The 21,124-nt window shown below is 47.3% G+C and overlaps 1 protein-coding gene across 1 annotated transcript in view; it reads right to left on the bottom strand.

Annotated features, from left to right (window-relative positions):
- CNTN6 (contactin 6) overlaps positions 1–21,124 on the bottom strand; it is a 158,615-nt gene that overhangs the window by 73,567 nt on the left and 63,924 nt on the right. The window contains exons 4-5 of the mRNA XM_081106269.1: positions 15,189–15,364; positions 2,083–2,178 (exon numbers count right to left, since the gene is read on the bottom strand). Coding sequence (XP_080962395.1) covers positions 2,083–2,178; positions 15,189–15,364 — 272 coding nt within the window. The remainder of the gene's footprint in view (positions 1–2,082; positions 2,179–15,188; positions 15,365–21,124) is intronic.

The following is a 21,124-nucleotide window of genomic DNA, read 5'->3' as shown; positions in this document are numbered from 1 at the left end:
TCCTCCTGCACCATCAGGGGTCCGCGTGCCCTGGAATAATGTTATTTCACCCTAGACAGCCTTCAAGACATTGTACGTGTCCCGTGATATTTCCGGTGAGCGGACTGCCATGCTACTCAGTAATAATATTGAATTAAAACACTGTCAAGTTGTAATTAATTTCCTCTCCGTTTTATATCTACATTTCAGAAGACTCCTGTAAAGAATGGAAATGATGGGAAAATCTTTTCAAGATTTTAAAGAAACATAATACGATTTGGTTTCGTATTGGGGGAGAAGGTGCTTTCATTTCATTTTTTAATATCTGTCCCATCTGTTTTCCTGGTTCTCTCGTTCCAGAGTGAACCCGCTGTAAGAGAAGCAGGTGGTCAGAGGCAGGTGGTGGGGACCTGCCAGGGGTTGGGAGCCAGGCAGGTGGGTCAGACGCGAGGCCTCTCTGCCCACCAGCTGTGCGGTGGCCGTGGAACAGGTACCCGACCTCCCTCTCCCTGGGGTTCTCATTACAGAACAAGAGCCCCCCAGCCTCCCTGAGGCAGTGGCGAGGATGCAAGGAGGTGATGCCTGCACCATGTTGGGAGCTGTGCTGTGAGTACTGCTGCTGTTCTTGTGCCAACTCTCACACCCTGAGCACGACCGGGGGCTGTCCGAACGAGGTGACCCTGTGACATCTTCACACGCCTCCTCCCGGTTGGCTGTGGCTGGAGAATCTACCAAGTCGTGTGGAATGTGAGACAATGCAACCCCGGCGGAGGCAGAATCAGTGGGTGGCTTAGGTCGCTGGGATCCATTCCAGATAGAGACTGGCATTTGCTGCTTCAGTGCCCATCGCTGGAAGATGCTCGGAGTCGGTGCCATCCAACACACGCTGCCAGTGGTGGGGAACACTCCTCTCCCAACAGCTACTGTGATGTGGCCAAGTGGACTGTTGGAATGAGCTTCTCCACGGAGCCCGCTAAGCAACATGAATTAACAACCTCAGCTTTCAGTTTGGAAGGAAGCACTGGTCCTTGCACTAAGCAACTTGCATCCGTGAGCTCACTTACCATGTGCAACAGCGATGTCAGCTACAGGCTCGGTTCTACCCACAAGAGAGCTGAGCCTGAAGAGATGAGAGAGCTGAGCCTGAAGACATGAGAGAGCTGAGCCTGAAGAGATGAGAGAGCTTAGCCTGAAGAGATGAGAGAGCTGAGCCTGAAGAGGTGGGCGCAATGGTCCCTGCGGTGCGGGGACAGGCAGCAGATCACAGCGAGGCTCCTTGCCCCCACTGGGTGTCCTGCTGCATCTTAAGGACTGATTGGTTGAGTGGCTGCTTAAATCATTATTTTAAATGAAAAATTTGGATGAGGACTGTTTGGATGTGGGAATGATGAACCTGAAAGGCATCAAAGTTCTGGTAGGGGCAGAAATAGAATGTTGGGGACCAGCTAGAATTGCAAGAAATATCAATCCTGCTCTGTTAACTGGGATTGCTTTGTTCTAATTAAAGAAGGCACATTCTAACCTGGCTGGGAGGTGCAGGTGGGACCTGGGAGCTCACCTGGAAATGCAGCCCATCCTCCCCCTCAGGGAGCTGCCTATGGCCATGGAAAGATTAACAACCTGTTCAAGAAACCAGAGCCACCAGTGCTTTGAAGACCCCCAGCCCTTGCATATCACTAAGCCCTTTGGAGGCCCCCAGCCCTTTGCACATCACTAGCCCTTTGAAGACCCCCAGCCTTTGTGTACCCGCAGGTCTTTGCAAATCTCTAGTCTGCATTACCTGTAAACTGCCCATTTGGCCTACTCTTTGCCTACTTCCCCATGTAATCTCTGTCCTTCTACCCAATATAAGCAGCTGGCGTTTGGTGGGGTGGAGAGAGCTGATTTTTGTTGATGACTGACTGCTCTCCCATGCTGCCGGCAGGATGGGAATAAACACTCATATATGATCCAACCCTGTCTCTGCTGAATTGGCTCCAGTAGTGACAGGCAGCCTGGACCCACTGATTGTCTGGTTACAGTCCTTTGCTTTGATGAGGCTCCCACTGGCTCCAGGACCTGACGTGGCCAAGTGGATGTGGGACCCCGGTCACCCCGCCATACCTCCAAAGTGTGGTGGTGGCCCGCAGAGGAGCACCACGCCTTGACCTTCTCGGACGGACACTGCACTTCTCGTTTTGGTCTCAAAGTCTTCGATATCTTGGAAAAGAAAGAAGAAAAGGTTTAGAATTAGTTATTTTGCAGAAAGAAAGAAAAAACATTATAAGGAAGAATCTTAAACTATTTTGATCATTAACATAACTAATGAACACTCCTTGTTGACGGACCAGAAGATCAATTTAAATACTCTGATTAAAGAGTCAGTAAGAAACACATGGCTTGACATCACTCACTATCTATTTACTCCGTTCTCCTCGGCAGCCAGGAGTCCAGCGGGAAAGGAGGTGAGATTTGGGAGGAAGAACAGGGGTTTGGAGGGTGAGGGTGCTCTACACGATCAAGGGAAGGACATGATGATTCAGGACCAGACACTGGGGACGTCCTTGAAAATCCAGGAAAGTGGTGAGCAGTGCCCCTGGGAAGGGCTGCCTTATAAGGAAGAAGAAACCCAGACAAAAGCTGTCCCTGCTGATACAAGATGGACCACAGAGGCGTGTGCTGGGTAGACATAGTTTTTTTGGCGGTAGTTTTTGGCGGTAGTTTCAGATTTCTAGTGAAACCCACAGGAGAGTGTTGTGTGGGTCATTTGAGCAGACAGGAGGTGTAATAAGCAGACCTGCTTAGCAGAGCTGTTATGGGGATTAAAATGTTTAATCCCCATAAACAGCAGAGAATAAAGTCAGTACTTGATACCTCGATACGCGATAGCAACTTTGATTATGACGTGCCCAGTCATGAGGGCACGCCATTATATTTCTCTCTCACTGATGTGAACCTCAGATGCACAAATCCACAGATACAAGTTAAATAGCACACTTCAGTTCCAATAAAACATTTTGTAGGTGAGTGATTCCATTTGAAGCACCCACACTGTTTGTCTCTCTTAAAATATTATTTCCCAAGTGAGTTTCTTTCTGTACACTTTGCTTTCTATTCATGAAAAGTAAAAGAGTTGGTCTGGCCAATGTGGTTCAGTGGTTGAGCATCCACCCATGAACCAGGAGGTCACCGTTCGATTCCAGGTCAGGGCACATGCCTGGGTTGCAGGCTCGATCCCTAGTAGGGGGCATGCAGGAGGCAGCCAATCCATGATTCTCTCTCATCATTAATGTTTCTATCTTCCTCTCCCTCTCCCTTCTTCTCTGAAATCAATAAGAATGTATTTTAAAAACTAAGAGTTTGGTGAAATAGATGCAATAGTTCTGATTTTGTGAATGTAATAACTCTTACATATACTCTACTTTTAATAATAAACATACTTGACCAAGATAGACTCCATTCTCTTCGCCTATGCTCCCCTCACTCCCCACCTGCTCTTCACCAGCTGCCACTTGAGTTACCCTAACTTAGGACCAGGCTTGCCTTGTGTGTTTCTTACAGAGGATTTCTAATCAAATACCCACTTTCTCCTTGGCCAGAGGAATGCTAAGTAAGCCCACCTCTACGGGCACTGTGGCTGCAACTGCTGCCTTGACCTTTGAGTCCTTTGTGACTTGCTCCATCCCTTCAAACGTCACTCAGTAAGAACCAGGCAAACAGACTGTGTTTAAAATAAAAAAGCCAAAACATTGAACTATTGTTTCTATGTCTAGTAGTGATAACAGGGAAGAATATTAAGGTTTTCTTTCTTACTCTTGTCACGGAAAGGCTCCATGAAATTGTCATTACTTTGTAGTGGCCACAAAACCAAACACTGTCACCGAGGAGCTATGAGGAATCAGATGATTCTATGAAATGAAGAAGCTGTGGAGGGAGCTGCTCTCTGACAGTGGTCCCCGCTTCCTGTCACATCAGCCATGCTCCTGCTCGTCGGAAGCCGGGAGTTTCGATGGCATCACGGATGCCAGCAGGCATTGTGCCCACTTCCACGTGAACAGCACCCGCCCGCGCCCTCACTTCTCCATGCCGTTTAGGGTTGCCGTGGGGTTTCTATTCGCTACAGAAAAGGAAATCTGCTTCTCTCCAAAGTCAGTCAGTCCTGTGAGCTGTCAAACAGTCATTGGAAATGGGGCTAGTTTGCAGGTTTTAGTTAATAATTCAGATTTCAAAGCTGTGTAATGGCTCACAGAACAGAGACAAGACATAATTCTGCCTTGCTTCCAGGAGGGGCCGTTTCCTGTGAACATGCTGCGAACAAGATCTATTTTAAGTGTCCGACCCGATTTTCAGCTTCCCCCCTGCTAGTAGGAAACATGGTGTAATTCAGACCATTCTGAGGCGAGGGCCACTGAGTTAGCAGCCGCCGAGGCATCCAATGAAATTTCCTTTGCGCTGTAAAATCATTAAGGACTCTAGATTATACTGATATAACAGAGGAAGGGAGAGGGAGAGAGAGAGATAGAAACATCCATGATGAGAGAGACTCATGGATCGGCTGCCTCCTGCATGCCCCACCCTGGGGATCGAGCCCACAACCCAGGCATGAGCCCTGACCGGGAATCGAACCGTGACCTCCTGGTTCATAGTCAGTGCTCACCCACTGAGCCACGCCGGCCGGCCTAAGGACACTAGATTTGTTTTTCTACAGGAGAGGCCAGAGGAGAGAACCAGCTTCTATTTTTGTTCTGTCCTTTTTTGCTAAGAGAATACGGCTTAGGGCAGGGATGGCGAACCTTTTGAGCTCGGCGTGTCAGCATTTTGAAAAACCCTAACTTAACTCTGGTGCCGTGTCACATATAGAAATTTTTTGATATTTGCAACCATAGTGAAACAAAGACTTATTTTTTGATATTTATTTTATATATTTAAATGCCATTTAACAAAGAAAAATCAACCAAAAAAATGAGTTCGCGTGTCACCTCTGACATGCGTGTCATAGGTTCGCCATCACTGGCTTAGGGTGAGCTCGTGGCCGGAGATGGTCTCAAACTCTCCAATATGTGGGAAGATTCCCACCCCCCCAGGTGACCTGCAGGCTGTCCTTGTGCTCGGGTGCAGGTCCTGCAGTGCTGGTGGCTGTCGGAGTCCCCGATGGTCCAGGGGCCCTTGTCCAGCCACCCTGATCACCAGGGCTTAGGGAACCCTGTGGCTTTATCTCTGGTTTTGGAGGAAGCCTTTGGCAGGAGCAGAAGCAAAAGTGCAGTCGCAAACAAGGCTCCTCTCCAAAGACCGGCAGGAAGTGCCTGACGAGGGCCCATAAACTGAGCCTTCCAGCATCACTGGGCCATATGCTCTCTCCTGGCGCCACCGAGGTGCAGGGGAGGGACGGGGGCCGCGGAAATGGCCTTAACATGAAGTCCAAGCGCCGCTGCGGATGCATTGGCCAATGGTCAGGCGAAACCATTTCCACAGCCGCCACGTGTGGGAATGAATCTCAGCATCATCCGAGGAGGAAAACAGTGTTTGCCGCCAAAGCCTGAGGACCACATCGGAGGACGTGCTCCCGGCGCCAGCCTGACGCAGAAGGTGGCACCAGGTGGCCAGCTCTTCCGTGGAAGCTGGGAGGAAGGCTCTGGGGACCCGGTCCACAGACCCGAACCAAGAGGGCGGCCGGAGGACATGGGACTCCTGAGCTGTGCAGAATCTTCATCCTGTTCATCGGCCCTGCCTCTACTTGCAGGTTTGAATTACTTTATTTCTGTTTTAAATCTTTTCTTAATAGATTGAGAAAAACCACTCTGTGCCAGACGCTCATGAGGAGTCCCTTTCACCCTCAGGGCGACGCCGGGACACAGGTGCCACCGTCACATCCGTCCAGCTGAGGCGGAGACTGCGGTTCCCGAGGACCAGCAGCTGCCGGAGGACATCGCTCCAGGTCAGGACAGGCGGAGTGGAAGGACGCAGTCTGGTTCGGAGCTCACAGCCAGTCCAGCTGCTGCCCGGCCCTCCTGGCCCCGCACCACAGAAAACTGGCACCAACTGTCACTCAGTGTCCAAAAGAACAAACAAATGCAAAAATTCAGTGCCTTTTCAGAGTTCCCTGAGCTGGGGAAGGCTGTAATTTCAGGTTTTAGAAATAGCTCTGTTTCTGATCGCCTCATTCCCCCAAATCCTTGGTTCTTCCTCTCCAGGGGTATTTCTCAGTTTATCCTGCAGCCTGGCGTCTGTGGGGGCAAGGTCCTCAGTCTCTCAAGCTCTGAAAAAATATTTTTATTTTTATTGATTTCAGAGAGGAAGGGAGAGGGGGCCAGAGATAGAAACATCAATGAGGGGAGAGAACCATTGATTGGCTGCCTCCTGCACGCCCCCCACTGGGGATGGCGCCAGCAACCCAAGTAACCCAGGAATGGAACTGTGACCTCCGGGCTCGTAAGTCAATGCTCAGCCACTGGGCCTCAATCTCTCATCTCGACCAACCTACAGAGACCGCCCCCCCATACACACACAAGCACACACATGTACACGCGCGCACACACGCACGCACACACATGCTGTGACTGTGCTTGTGCCTCTATCAGTCTTACTGGTTCAGTAAGGCGCTGCCTGAACACTTTACATCCAATAAGAGATATGCAGGGCTGCCGCACTCCAGCCCCTCCCCTGTCATTCAGGTCTGAGAACCTCCCCCGCCCCCGTCTTCTACATCCCCGGATACCACCCTCTCTTTGAGGAGCAGGGAAAGCAAAATGCCCCCATGTTCCTCTTCAAAGAGGCCCTCTGCCGCCAGCTCTGGTTGCTGCCCTCGGAAATGGGTGGCTGTGCCCCAGTTCCCACAGCTCCTAAGTACAGGAAACAGACTTTAATTCTGAATGCTGCGGCTCTTGGGGGCATTTGCGGAGCCACCAGGCTAGACAAGAGGCTCTTCACCAGAGCTTCACCCAAGACGCTCACCCTGGGAGCTGCCCCCAATCAGAGGCGGTGGTCAGTCTCTCTCTCTCCGCACCTCGAAAGCAGTTTCAGGGCTCTGTGACTCTGAGGGCGTGGAGTCTCATTGTCAGCTCTAAGGTTCTTCAGCCCTCCTTCTGGCTTCCCACCCGCAGGATACCCTGTGACCTTCCCCGGTCTTTCTGAAGAAGGCTCAGCTTCCGAAGCTGGGCTGAGCCCCCAGGACAGAGGAACCCCCGTCACCTTCAGCACGCAGGTCCCATGCAGAGCTATGGCTTGTGTTTGACCGACTGCAAAAGATTTTAGTGGGCGAGCAAGTGCTAGTACCTGCACAGCACAAGGAGATGGTGAAAGACGCCAAGAAGAATTCTCGCGTTCTGCGTTAGTGGCGCAGAAGCCCAAGAACATAAGCAGGTAACGTTAAATCAAAGCTCTCTTAAAGAACCGCACGACGCAAGAGTATGGTTATTCTGATTCCTAGCTCTCCATCATTCTGTCCCTTGGAGAGGAGAAACCAACATTGTTCATGCCAGTTTCCCTGGTCCTGGGTGGTTGGGGGGAAGCCGAAGTTCTTGGTATTGTAATTGATTTCCCAGGCCTCTGTGCAGCGGCACACAAATTTATCTCTACTCAGACCAGTTCCATCTCCATCATCATTGTCTGTGTTTGTTACAGCGTCTGTGATACTCTCACATTTCCCAGCATCACTCAGTGACCTAACATGATATAACCTGATGCAGCACAAGGCTATTGTCAGATCCGGTAAAAGAGGCCGTAGCTAAGTCCCGTGCGGGATGCCAGCTTGGAGGGCTGAAGAAGGTGTTCTAAGTTCCTGGTGTCAAACCCATTTCTCATCCAAGTCAGCACCCCCAGCATTTATTGGTGTAAAGGATTTTTATAAAAATTCATAAACCAGCGAGTTGCGTCTTGGCGTCCTGGGAATAATGAACTTACTGACACCATGTTCTTAGGGGCTTTAGAAGAAAAAAAGTAGAGCAACAGTGGGGCTGGCACAATCTTTTCTGTGAGCCCAGCATCTAGGTTTCCAGAGAGACAAGCACTTGATAAATAAAAAAAATGAAATTCTTAATTGGGGTATTAAAATACGCGTGTAAAATGGCATTTGCGTTTTGATGGACGCATTTGTCCAGTGGTGATAAGAGCAGTGACGCCATGACAGAGAAAGAGAAATCCAGAGAAACGTGGCCGTCCCCAAGCCCCCACGCTGCTCCTCCTCGAGTCTCCTATTCCCTGTCCTTAAACCGGTGAGAGATAGAAGCAGAGGGGACCATGGAACGAGGACAGACTGCAGCCAGATAGTTAGCTAGCATGTCAGCGTGGAGATCGCCGGTGCTTCCGAAGAGGAGAAATCTCAGTGAGCACACGCAGGTTAAAGCAGCCACCAGTGAGCTCTGAACTTGGTGTGGTGCTGGCGTGGGACGGGCAGGAACACAGGTGTGGGTCAGGCTGGGCGGGGCGGCCTCCTGGGCACCAGCTGCTTGGGCAAAGCGAGCCTGACTGCCATGCCCTCCTACAACGGGCCTGCAAAGTACTTGATCTTTGTCTGCGTCTATAAGATGGGTCTACAGTAACACCTACCTGGTAGTTTAGTTAAATGATATGAGATTTTTTAAAAAAATATAATTTTATTGCTTTCGAGAGGAAGGGAAAGGGAGAGAGAGATGGCAACATCAATAATGAGAGAGAATCATGGATCGGCTGCCTCCTGCATGCCACACAATGGGGACCTAGCCCACATCCTGGGCATGTGCCCTGACTGGGAATCCAACCGTGATCTCCTGGTTCATAGGTCCATGCTCAACCACTGAGCCACACCGGCCGGCCGGGCTGATATGGGATTTTAAGCACATCTTCAATGATCAATAAACGTTTGCGATCACCTTTGGCAGAACACAGCTTAAAAGTATTCTAAGTCTACCTGGAGGCTCTGCAGCCTAGGGCGACCCTTGAGCTGTAAATCTAGCTCCCTGCTTGTTTTCATAAATAAAGTTTTATCGGAACACGGCGACACCCATGAGTGTGTGTGGGGTTGCTTTCATCCTATGGCAGCGGCGACCTTGGCCTGCCAATCAAAGATCTTCCTATGCGGCGGCTTCTTCCAGAACAGATTCGCTGACCTTGGTCTGCCCGGACACCCACGCCCCTGCGGACTGGGCCTCAATCACGCCCGCCCAATGGATGCGTGACGCAGACCAGGAGGGCTCTGAGCAGAAATGAAAGGTCCCCTTCCGCCCGGGTGGGTGGCCATGAGCAGCGGGACCGGAGTCCAGCTGGCCTGTGAGTCCTCAGGAGCCCGGGCTCTGCGAAGGGCAGAACAAGGGGGAAAGTGGAGAAAGTTGAGTTTTCACAGATCTAATCCCCGGATACAAAGGAAACTTCTTTTATTTGAAAAACTGAGCTGCTTCCACCGACACTTTTTTATTAAAGGTATTTCTGAGCCCTCCTCTGATCGCTCCCACATAAACCACGCACCCCGGGCCCGGCCACCGCACACACTCGCTTTGTGACTCCTCCAAAGAGAGAGGTACCTGCACCACAGCAGCGACAGGGAAATAACCGTGCTGATTTCATTACTTTCTGTTCAATGAAATCCTTATTTTATTGCTAAGCGTTGACACTTCCACAACCTCCCCTCCCTTCCCTCTGGCCCCCGAAGAGCCAGCGGCACCAGCCGAACATCACCGGGACCCTGGCGACTGCATCTCAGTCACACGCTGCGATGAAAGTCGAGGAGATAAAAGGACCTTCGCCCACGCTGCAGATAAAGGAGTTGGAGTAATAGCTTCTTTTTTTCCCCTCCTTTCAAAATATTAAACTTTATCCATCAGAACTTAACAGCTCTGGGACCAGAACTTGCTTTGTGGGTATCAATATCTCAATCACAGGATTGAGATACCTGCAGGGAGGGGTCTGGGATAAGGCTGCTGTAGGAAATGCGGAGGGGCGCACACCAAGCCACATCAGGATAAAACAGAATGGATGGGACGGGCTCACAGGCACCATCCCCTCATTGTCTCCAGCTCAGACACCCCGTTTGGTCCAGATGTCTGCCTTTGAAACCTCAGAATCTGACCTAGTCACAGGGAGAAAAAGCACCAGAAACTGCTAAGGTCTAGACAGGGCTGCCATGTTGAAAGTCTTCCTTTAGTTGAAAAGTGGGCTTTCTGGCCTGGCCAATGTGGCTCAGTGGTTGAGCATTGAGACATATGAACCAGGAGGTCATGGTTCGATTCCCCACTACGGCTCATGCCTGGGTTGTGAGCTCGATCCCTGGGTTGCGGCTTGATCCCCAGTAGGGGGCGTGCAGGAGGCAGCTGATCCATGATTCTCATCATTGATGTTTCTATCTCTCCCTCTCCCTTCCTCTCTCTGAAATCAATAAAAATATATAAAAAACAAAGACACAAAAAGAAAACATTTACATTTAAAATGTAAAAACTATTTTTTCCCAGCAACTCAATTTCCTAGTAGCTACTTTAAGAATATGATTGGTCAAACAAGTAAAAGAATATATATGACACCATCCAATCATATCTAACAAAATCCACTACCAGCCAATTATTTAGAATAGTACAGTAAAGTCATGTAATCAGAGGAGATGCTGAAGGACACCTGCCCCGGGGACACTCCAGAAGGGCAAGGCGCTCAAAGCTGGACGCCTGTGGATCAGTCAGAACCACTGCTCGTGCACTGCCCAATGCTGGGCTTACTGGACGGGGATTAACTTCATTAATATCCATATTTATGTTAATAGCCATAGTCAGGGCCCTCAGTCAGCCAGACTTGCCAAGAAGCAATGTCACAAATCCTGATGTTGACTCGGCCCCATTTCCTATCCTTTTTAATGAAATCTCTGGGATTACTTTCTAAATGAACAGTGGGAACAGTACAAAAGCGGAAGCAGAGAGCATTCCAGAAAGCCGAGAGGCACCTGGCACAAGCCCGATCCCGGGCCCAGCTGTTTACATTTCATTACTTTTGCTTAAAACTGAAGGAATAATTAAAATAAATCCTTTGGGCTCCAGGGAGAAAACCCTAGTAACAAGGACTCCAGGAGCGCTTATGGATGGGCTTTCTGGAAGAATTCCACGAGGTTTCTATAATCTCCATTCATAAAAAGAGAATTGATTTATGCAAAACAGCTCATTAATATGCATGAAAGGTAGACCTCTCAAGTGGGTGATTCTAAAAAAAGGGGAGAAGGGGATCACCCTGCAATCGACTTGTTAAATCAGGTCTGTAGACCTGGACTCTTTCTCATTTGCATTTCCCAATGCCAGGAGCAGAAAGATTGCCTGGGAAAACTGCATTTCTGCCTGGGATCACTGTTGGAAAACTATTGCTCAACCACGTTTCTCCTTGTTCTTTATTCCAGTGGAATTTGTTTTGTTTTTATTCCAATACATTTGTTGTGTTTTTAAAGAAGTGCCTGCAGTTACACATTTGAGCAGATGTGCACATGCAGAAAATAGACTGTACTTTGCTTCCTGCCTCCACATGTGTCTGGCACATCGAAAGTGATCAATAAACATGCATGATTGGCCTGTGGGGATGGATAAGAGAATGGCCAAGTTAGAGTTTGGAACTGTGGGTTAGCATCTGCATTTCCTCTGGAAAAAATGATTTCAATGTTCTTTTTAAACTGGGGAAGGGTTTGCAAGGAGCCAGGACACCTATAGGAAGGGCTCTGCTTCATCAGCTGTCAGGGAACATAAATCACACTAAAATGAGATACTCTTACACATCCTCTCAAAATGCTAACGTTTCGTAAGACTCATCATAGCAGAATTGCCCAGAAAACATTGCTGGTAAAAGAGTAAATTGATGAAATCACTATGGACAACAGTCAGTATTACCCTCTGAAGTTGTAGATATGTGTTCCCAAATAACTTGTAGTTCTACTCTATAGTACATGCAACAGAGAAAGGTGTGCACAAATGTTCCAAAAGACACATGTGAGGAGATTAACAAAGTTAATCATCCTTGTCTCTACAAACCATCTCAGCTTCCATGGACAGCAGAAGTCATTCATAAATTATAGTATATCATATGTAGTATAATGTATAATAAATTACAGTGTATACTACAGTATAGTAAAATATTATATACAATGGGAATGAATGAACTAAAGTTACCTATAACAGCATGAATGAATCTCAGAAATGCTGTTGGCTACAAAGCCAGACTCGAAGGCACATATATTGTATTGTTCATGTAAAATTTAAAAAGGCAGTGTTGCCCTAGCCTGTTTGGCTCAGTGGATAGAGCGTCAGCCTGCAGACCGAAGGGTCCCAGTTTTGATTCCAGTCAAGGGCACAGATCCTCCCTGGCCTGGGCCCTGGTCTGGGCTCTTACTGGAGGCAACCAATCGACGTGTTTCTCTCACATCAATGTTTCTCTCTGTCTTTCCCTCTCTACTCCATTCTCCCTAAAAATCAATGGAAAAAATATGCTCAGGTGAGGATTAACAATTTTTTTAAAGGCAGTATTTATTATAAATGTACAGGTCCAGAGAGTGGATGGGAGGGTGATGGGAGTAGAACCTGAAGAAGGCGCCAGGGAGGGCCTCTTGGGTGGCAGCCACATCCTGTTTCTAGACGCGGCTACTGGTAAGTCGTGCTTTGCTGTCTGTTGACCTGTCTTGTAATGTTCTCTCCGGCTGATACTCCTTGGTAAGGACAGTACAGACATGAACACCTTAAGCCGTGGCGAACCCTTCCAGAGGTTGCCACCCAAACCTCTTTATTATTTATAGATACATCCAAGCCCCTGGTTCTCATTTGCTCTGTAGGTGACTTTGACTATCTATGGACAGTAAATCCCAGAAGAAATGTCATTGGGTTCTTTAGAGCAAATGGGAATTTTGCTGTCATTTCTAACCCATCTTCTAAATCTCAACAGCAAAATCTCTAAGGGCCACGTTCATACTTCCAGCCCATGTGTCCAACAGCATGGACTCATCAACAAGGGCATCGCTTTGTGTTTCTCTCTCAGCTCCACAAATTGGGATCTCTCCATTTTGAGAGAACAGACCCCTCACCTTCCGACAACCTCCTCTCCCACCTCGGCGCAGCCAGTGCAGCGTGAATGTGCAATTTTATTCAAATAGACCCAAAAGATTAGGTCCTGCTGAATGTAAGTAGAGGTGGGAGGTGAGAAAAGGCTTGGGTTTTGAAAGAGTATCATTTCTGATGAGGCACATAAATAGATGCCCAGTGGTGATGATGAAGGAAAAACGAAGATAAAGCGTTGGGTGATCTACTTCCCTGTTGATTTCAAAAATAAATATAATAGCGGCTCGCTGTAATTCAGCCACGCTACTGCTCAAAGTCCATTTGTTTGAGAAGTGAATTATTCTTAAAAGCAAAGACAGCTTTCTCCTGGGTATGATACCAGTTGGGGGTCACGTTATTATTACATTAGGAGGCATTCGAATATTAAATTCATTGCAATGTTGTTTGGTGCTATTTCCAAAAGGGAGTGAAAAAGTAATACTTATATTCAACTTTCTTTTACTTAAGAAACTCAAGAAAAAAATATTCCTTTGCCTACTTCATTTAGTTTCTTCTGTCCTCATGTACAAAAAAAAAAAAAAATTAGAAGCCACCTAGCATTTCCATTTATAATAAGATATGCGTTACCCACTTTACACACTTCACAATTATCAGAGACTTTCCAGTTTCCAAATGTACTTTTAGGTGTTATTTTTAAAATTCTCCTGGGTCTTAATTTCTCTTTCAGATAAAAATGCACTTTATCACCATATCATCAGGATCGTGTTGAACTGGCTTTGCATTTCTTATAAAAAGTTAAGATATTCTACAGTGATCAGAACCCACGAGGCTTTTAACATTTATTTCTAAATGTGAGGGTTTCTTTCTCCTTCCGGTGAAGACCTTGGACAAGAGACGGGAATGAAAATACTCCTCACTTTGAGTGCACACATTCAAAACCCACCTAAGGAGGCAGAGAGGCCTCTGTGAGGACTTTCACCGGACATTCGCCACTGTCTGGGACTACGGTTTTTCATTCATGTGGATTCTGCTTTATTTCCTCCATCTACAATTAACACATATGTACATGTGTATGCTTATCTATTTCTGAATATATATATGTATATATTCATATATACATATGTGTGTGTGTGTGTATATTCACATACATGCACGGTGTCGCCAAAAATGTATACACACTTTGACAGCTGATTCCATTCCAACTGGAAGATGAAACGTAATCTATTAAACACTGCCTTTGTAATTATTCCAAGTGTGTATACATTTTTCAGAAACAAGGGCAGCCCCAAATGGCCAACATAAGGGGAACCTCCGTGTGTGGAGCAGGGTCTGAGGGACATAAGACCTGCAGGGGAAACAGACCGGGTTATTAACCCACACGCTGCCGAGAGCTGAAGTCATTCCACAAGGTGGACTCTGCCCACATATTCTATGAATGAAGTTTCAAAGCGATTACTTGTTCAAAGTAACAGACAACAGGTCCTTTCCCTGAGCACTAGCCCCTTGGCCCCAGTGGGTCCCCTGCAGGACTGGGGCTGGGGGAAGTGTTGCAGGGTGGGGGGTAGAGGGGCATGGCAGCCCGCCTCCTGCACCACCCACCTCAGCAGCGAGAATTACCTTCAAACCGGGCTGTCCCTGGATTCCACAGGGAACACTCCAGTCCCTGGCAACGCTGCCTATAAAGGATAGGAGACACTGTGTCTATTGCTCATCTGCTAATGCTCCCAAATGTCACCAAGGTAATTACTTGGGTGACATTTATGTGACGCTGCTGGACAGTGTTCGGTTAATATAAAGTCTGCCTGCGGCAACCACTGTATTTCCACCTGCATCGCACTGTGGCCCGTGACCACGTCCCCAAAGGAGCAGCCATCTCCCCAGGCACCCCTGCCCTCGGCCTCCCCTCCGCGGGCTCTGCACCCCAACATTCAACACAGAGGACAAGGAGGAGGAGTAACGAAGCCTGTGTCTTTGTCTTATATTTCCATCTGGACGCTTAGAGCTGTTTCTAAATATGATCCCAGAGATGTAATAACAGTGAGAGTGTCTTCTTTTATTGAACCGGATTCCCTTTAACCCCGGGAGTCTGGATTCGCAAAACAGGCCCTGAAAACGTTCGCCTCCGTAAATTCATGTTTGTTCTCAGAGAGCAGTTGAATGGCAAAGCCGGATTTTCTTCTAAAATGAATATAATAAAAATACTACATTTTCATAATCACAGCAATTACAGATTTCCCCCCACAAACTCACATGCAAACTGGAGCTTCGCCTTCCGACTCAGAGCCGTGCCCAGCGGGTTGGTGGCCAGGCACTGGTAAGTGCCCGTGTCCTGGTCCCAGCGCGGGCTGCTGATCGCCAAGTTGCCTCCGTCCAACCGGTGGTGCGAACTCATGGAGAAATCCAGGTCTGTGCCATTTTGCCTCCACCTTCAAGGGGGAAAAATCAAGTTATAGTAATCATATAAAGAGTCAGCCACTATGTGTCAGACACAACCTTTGTAATTCCAGGGATCGATTAGAAAACCCAGCATGGCTCCATGTGGAGACGGTCCTGCCAGTTCCACCAAAGATAACTGTGCCCCTGAGCTCAGCGAAATCAGTAAGTAGGATATTTGAAAGATCTACTCTTGCCCGGCCAGCGTGGCTCAGTGGTTAAGCATCGACCTATGAACCAGGAGGCCACGATTCGATTCCGGCCAGGGCACATGCCCGGGTTGTGGGCTTGATCCCCAATAGGGGGGGTGTGCAGGAGGCAGCTAGTCAATGATTCTCTCTCATCCTTGATGTTTCTATCTTTCTCTTCCTCTCCCTTCCTCTCTGAAATCAATAAAAATATTTTTTAAAACAAAGAAAAGAAAGATCTACGCTTTATGAATTACAACCATTCACCTAAATGAGTACAAAGAGGCAACAGAACCCTCAACATGAGAAAGAAAACGATCTGTCAAGAACACAGACCATCTTACTCCTGGAGCAACTTTTCGAACAGCGTGACCATCCTGCTCACCCAGAGCTGACACTGTGAAATGAAACGTCAGGATGATTTAGGGAGAGACATGCGGACGAATGTGTTACAAACGGCCCAGGAAAGATGGCCAAGATCTCACAGTGCCGGGCGGAGGCTGATAACAACCCGACAACAGCCTGGTGGCCATGGAACACGCCTGTCCCTGTTGGTTTTTTCCTGGGAAAATTAATCACGCTGGAACCAGCGCCACGGTGCTTGGAAATGCCAAGCTGTCCTGATACTGGAACAGCACAGACAGGGCTCGAGAAGCTTTCAGTTTAGACAGCCAAGTCCCTGGCTTAGTTATTACTGAGCAGTCCTCTAGTCCAGCGGTTCTCAACCTTCCTGATGCCGCGACCCTTTCATACAGTTCCTCGTGTTGTGGCGACCCCCAACCATAAAATTATTTTCGTTGCTACTTCATAACTGTAATGTTGCTACTGTTATGAATCGTAATGGAAATATCTGATATGCAGGACGTATTTTCATTGTTACAAATTGAACATAATTAAAGCCTAGTGATTCATCACAAAAACAGTATGTAATTATATATGTGTTTTCCGGTGGTCTTAGGCGACCCCTGGGAAAGGGTCGTTCGACCCCCAAAGGGGTCGCGAGCCACAGGTTGAGAGCCGCTGCTCTAGTCCGTGAATTAAGTGGGAGGAAGGCCTCGCCATGCTTTATGTTTAAGAACCAGAAAATGCTCTGGAAATGCCCTTCAGTCACTTGAAGACGAGCGAATGCCCAGTGATTATCGCTAACTCCCCCTGGCACCCCTAAGTTTCATCAACATATCCAGACATGTAGACGCGTGGGTATTTCATAGTTAGTGAGATTCAGTACAAGGACACAGGTGTGCGTATTCATATATGAATCATTTAGGAGCCTGGCCATGGTGGCTCAGTGGTTGAGCATCGACCTATAAACCAGGGGTTCAGGGTTCGATTCCTGGTCAGGGCACATGCCTGGGTTGCGGGCTTGATCCCCAGTAGGGGGCGTGCAGGAGGCAGCCCATCAATGATTCTCTCTCATCACTGATATTTCTATCTCTCCCTCTCCCTTCCCCTGTGAAATCAATAAAAATATATTTTAAAAAATGATTTCAGAAAACAGACGTTTAAAGATGCTGAGTTTAGACAATCAGTCATTTAGGAAAACAAGTGGATAGCCTTTCCCATGGAATAGAGCCAATTTCCAAGGATTCCTCGGTCACACTAAGATCACACTGAACATGCATTGAGGGGCGGGGGTAGGGGGTTGAAATGTAAGAAAGAAATCACATTTTACAAAATTCTTCCAAACAGCGCTGACCTTTTCAGGAGCACCCTAAAACACCCCATGGAGAGAGACGGCCAAGGTCTACCTCAGGGAAAGAAATACGGACACAGGTAACTCACCCTCGACCCCTGGGAAGTTCAGAGTAATTGACCCACCAACATCAAATCCATTCGAGCTTTTGGACAAACTCGTCACTTTTAACTCATTGACCCAATTCTGTGCACCTCAAGTTCTTTTCAATAAATAGAGTTTGAAAGACAACAGTCAAAAATACTACATTTCACTTTGCTGAACTTCCTGCCAAATCTCTGTTCTTCCTCTTGTCCTCAACGTTAGGAGAAGCAAAGGGTGAAAAGTGTCCTCTTGGGGCGTGTCTCCTGCCCCCACAGCCTCCCCTCTTCGGGGGTCACACAGCCTCCCGGCGCCTCCTGGCCATGTCTCGGGCCTCGAGCTCCCTTTCCTTTCAGAGCGGAGCAGACAGGGCCTGGGCTCGCCAGGTCCCCTTCGTTTGGAAATCAATCACTGGAATAAGTGCTGTCATCCTTACATGCTCCTAATTAAGCTCCGTAATTGTTTCTCAACACAAATGCAAAGTGCTCGGCTTTGCTGCAGCCAAGGAGGCTCTCGCAGTCGCCCCATCATCATTCCCATCACTCGGCGCAATGATTATCACACCAGGCACATAGACCGGCCGCGCCGGTGTGGGCGCCGTCCTAATTAATACGTCTGAATCGATGGAGAGAGAGGTGCATGAATGGATTCGCGTGGTGGTCGTGCACACGTTACGGATAGGGCTGCACACCCGGGAGAATGCTCCTACGATGCTGGTGAGGAAATGTGCTTTAGATGATTATTTTAAGCATCTAATTAATATCATACCAATCCCAGGAAACATAATGGATTCAAATTAAAATCTTGACCTTTTGCTGGAAACATTCTTCACTCTTGAGACGTTAAGCCCAGAGTCAAGAATACGATGGTGGCGGCCACGTCTTTCTGTTTCCTTCCATAATGCAAGTGTGTGCGTATGTGTGTTTATAAGTGGGTGGGTGCGCGTGTGTGCATATAGTATGTGCATGTGTGGGTGCATGCGTGTGTGGGGGGTGGGGGCATGTGTATGTGTGCATGTATGTTTCAAAACTGGGCCTTGCTTTAGAACAGGGGTGGGGAACGTCTGGCCTACAGGCTGTATAAGACCCGAGAAGTCACTGGATCTGGCCCTGCTAAGGCATTAGGGGTGAGTTCATTAAATGTTTGACCAATGATCAATTTAAAAATGTTTGGCAAATTTTTAAGTGGATAATTGTGTATGGTCTGCAAATGATGTTATAAATATCCAAATGGCCCTTGGCAGAGAAAGGTTCCCCACCCCTGCTTTAGAAGTACACAAAGTGCCTGTTTCTGGGCTCATCCCTGCACCTCTGAAGAGAACTCCACAATCTAGGTCAGGGGTCCTCAAACTTTTTAAACAGGGGGCCAGTTCACTGTCCCTCAGACGGTTGGAGGGCCGGACTATAGTTTAAAAAAAAAACTATGAACAAATCCCTATGGATACTGCACATATCTTATTTTGAAGTAAAAAAACAAAACAGGAACAAATACAATATTTGTATTTGCATGTGGTCCACGGGCTGTAGTTTGAGGACTCCTGATCTAGGTGGTGAGCAGCCTAGCGGGGTGGGGGCCACGTGCCCTACTAGTACCTTTGACAGCACTGCCTTGTGGGAAGAACCTTTGGTCTAGTATATCATTGGACAAGTCATCCAATTTCTGCAGAAGTCATCTCCATCACTTCTAAAATTTGCACAGTAACATCCCTCCTGTTTCATCGCCTGGGGCTTTAGGGGTCACGGGGGGGGGGGGGGGCTGAGAAGGAGAGAAGCCGAGGGAGCACTGGTGTGGTTTACTCCAAATCTGGGCCCCGTCCGGACTCCGGAGTGCCGCTGTGACCGGCGGGGCAGGCAGAGCTGGAGAGAGGAGCCTCCTGCGGTGACCAGGCCTAGAGCAGGTGGGGCACATCCTCGATGACCTTCAAAGACCTGTCTCTGATGAGCGTGTATGTGGCCCATGTAGAAACCTCTTATGTGTCGCCTCACTTTTCCAAATACAATGCGTCCTCTGAGCCGGAACTCAGCTTGCTGCCCTCAGGTGATCCTAGACTTTCTAGGGATAAGCCATCTTTGGGGACCCCATGCTCCTTCCCTTTGCAAAGCCCCCCGGCTAGGCTTTCATGCCCCCGCCCCCCCCCGTTGTTAGAAAACAGAGGGATCTTTCCATGGGGACGCTTCTGTCCCAACTTGCCTGACGCGTCTGCGTCTTCTTCCTGTCCCGGGATCTCCTTTGTAACGGTGCTTTTATTCTATTTGAAGTGACACTAGACAAGTTGCTTTTATACTAGTTCCAAAGTTCTGCTTTAAACACCGCTTGTTTTCCCCAGGAGATTTAATTTTCTAAAGGGAATTTACTAAAGAAATAAAATAAAATATCCACAGATCTCAAAATCAACTGGATAAGGAAGCAGGTGCCAGGAAAGAGGAATGATTCTTCCAAGATCTCACAAGGTCACACACAGGATGACAGAGTGGGGACTAGCATCGCCGCCCTTCTTCATTCCAAGACAACACCTCTCTCGGATGGCTTCCCACTATATCCACGTGCCCTCAGATAATGTGAGGACCTGAACCCTAAAGATTTTCCTCCATCTCACACACACAATCTAAGGCGAATGTGGTTATAGTGAGTTTGTTGCTATCACATTTAAGTTAGAAAGGGTCAGACTGAAACAGCTTCACATTCTGTCGCCAATGGGCATTATCTGAGACGCCTCTGCCCTTTGCTTTATTATCAAGGAATTTGGGTCTGAGCCTGACATTTCAGCACTCCGAATCCCTTCTTTCCTCCCTCCTTTCAAAGCCTCTTGCCTACTAGTGGTTTATGCTATAATATTAGAGAGCGCCAACCAGATTATGGGGTTGGAACTAAATTGCCTGTCTTTAGCCTCCTAAGTTACAAGTATACTAGAAACAAAAGCCATTTAACAATCCTGGGATTTTTCATCTCTTCTTTCTGTGTATTTCTTTATTGATGAAACTAATTGGTGAATTATCTTGAGAGCCATTGTTTTATATTTTTTCTGCCTGTAGTAAACCAATAGATATCTTATATAAGTAGTTGATTGGTTGATAGATTGCTTCTTGTGCTTAGCCAATAGGGACTCATCTTATAGGGACTCACATATTCTTTTCCTTCTTTAACAAACGCTACCAACTCTTATGAGCAATCAAATTAGCTCTCAAAAATAAAATTACAACTTTAAGTATCAGGTGAAATGAAAAATGTGTTAGTCAGATATTTATAAATTTAACCACATGTTAAATTAAACAAGACAGTTCATTATTTTAAAAAAAATCAACCAACAATACAAAATCCATTTGTTAAGTGAGTGATTTTTCACCTACAGCTGGGCTCATTGTTGTGGGGGTGCAAGGACAGGCAGCCTGGGGCAGTGAATGAGAATTACGTGACGAGACATCACCTTTCAACTCTTTTGTTATTGAAAAGAAAAGATGCAGAAATTAGCTCAAAAACATATAAGCGACAGTTGTCTCTCTTTATCTTTGTGCAGTTGAGTCATTTAGGTAATTAATCTACATAATTTTAAGATCAAAGTAGTTATACATATAAATATGGCATTTTTAATGCAACATCAAAAGTAGGCAAAAACAGTTTATTTTGCCCCAATGGGCTGAAATCATTACTTTCTGTGTGTGTTTATTCAACTTCCCTGATAAAAATTATGATTTTTGAAAAGTGCTTTTCAAACCCAATGTTACAAGAGTCATACTAATATTTAGTCTGTCTTTTCCTATATTCACTCTGCATATGCAATTCTCACCAACCAA

The sequence above is a fragment of the Myotis nattereri genome (genome assembly GCF_964212035.1).
Source record: "Myotis nattereri genome assembly, chromosome: 14".
Taxonomy (NCBI): domain Eukaryota; kingdom Metazoa; phylum Chordata; class Mammalia; order Chiroptera; family Vespertilionidae; genus Myotis; species Myotis nattereri.
The sequence above is the reverse complement of the archived record's forward strand: the minus strand, read 5'-3'. Positions and strand labels throughout refer to the sequence as shown.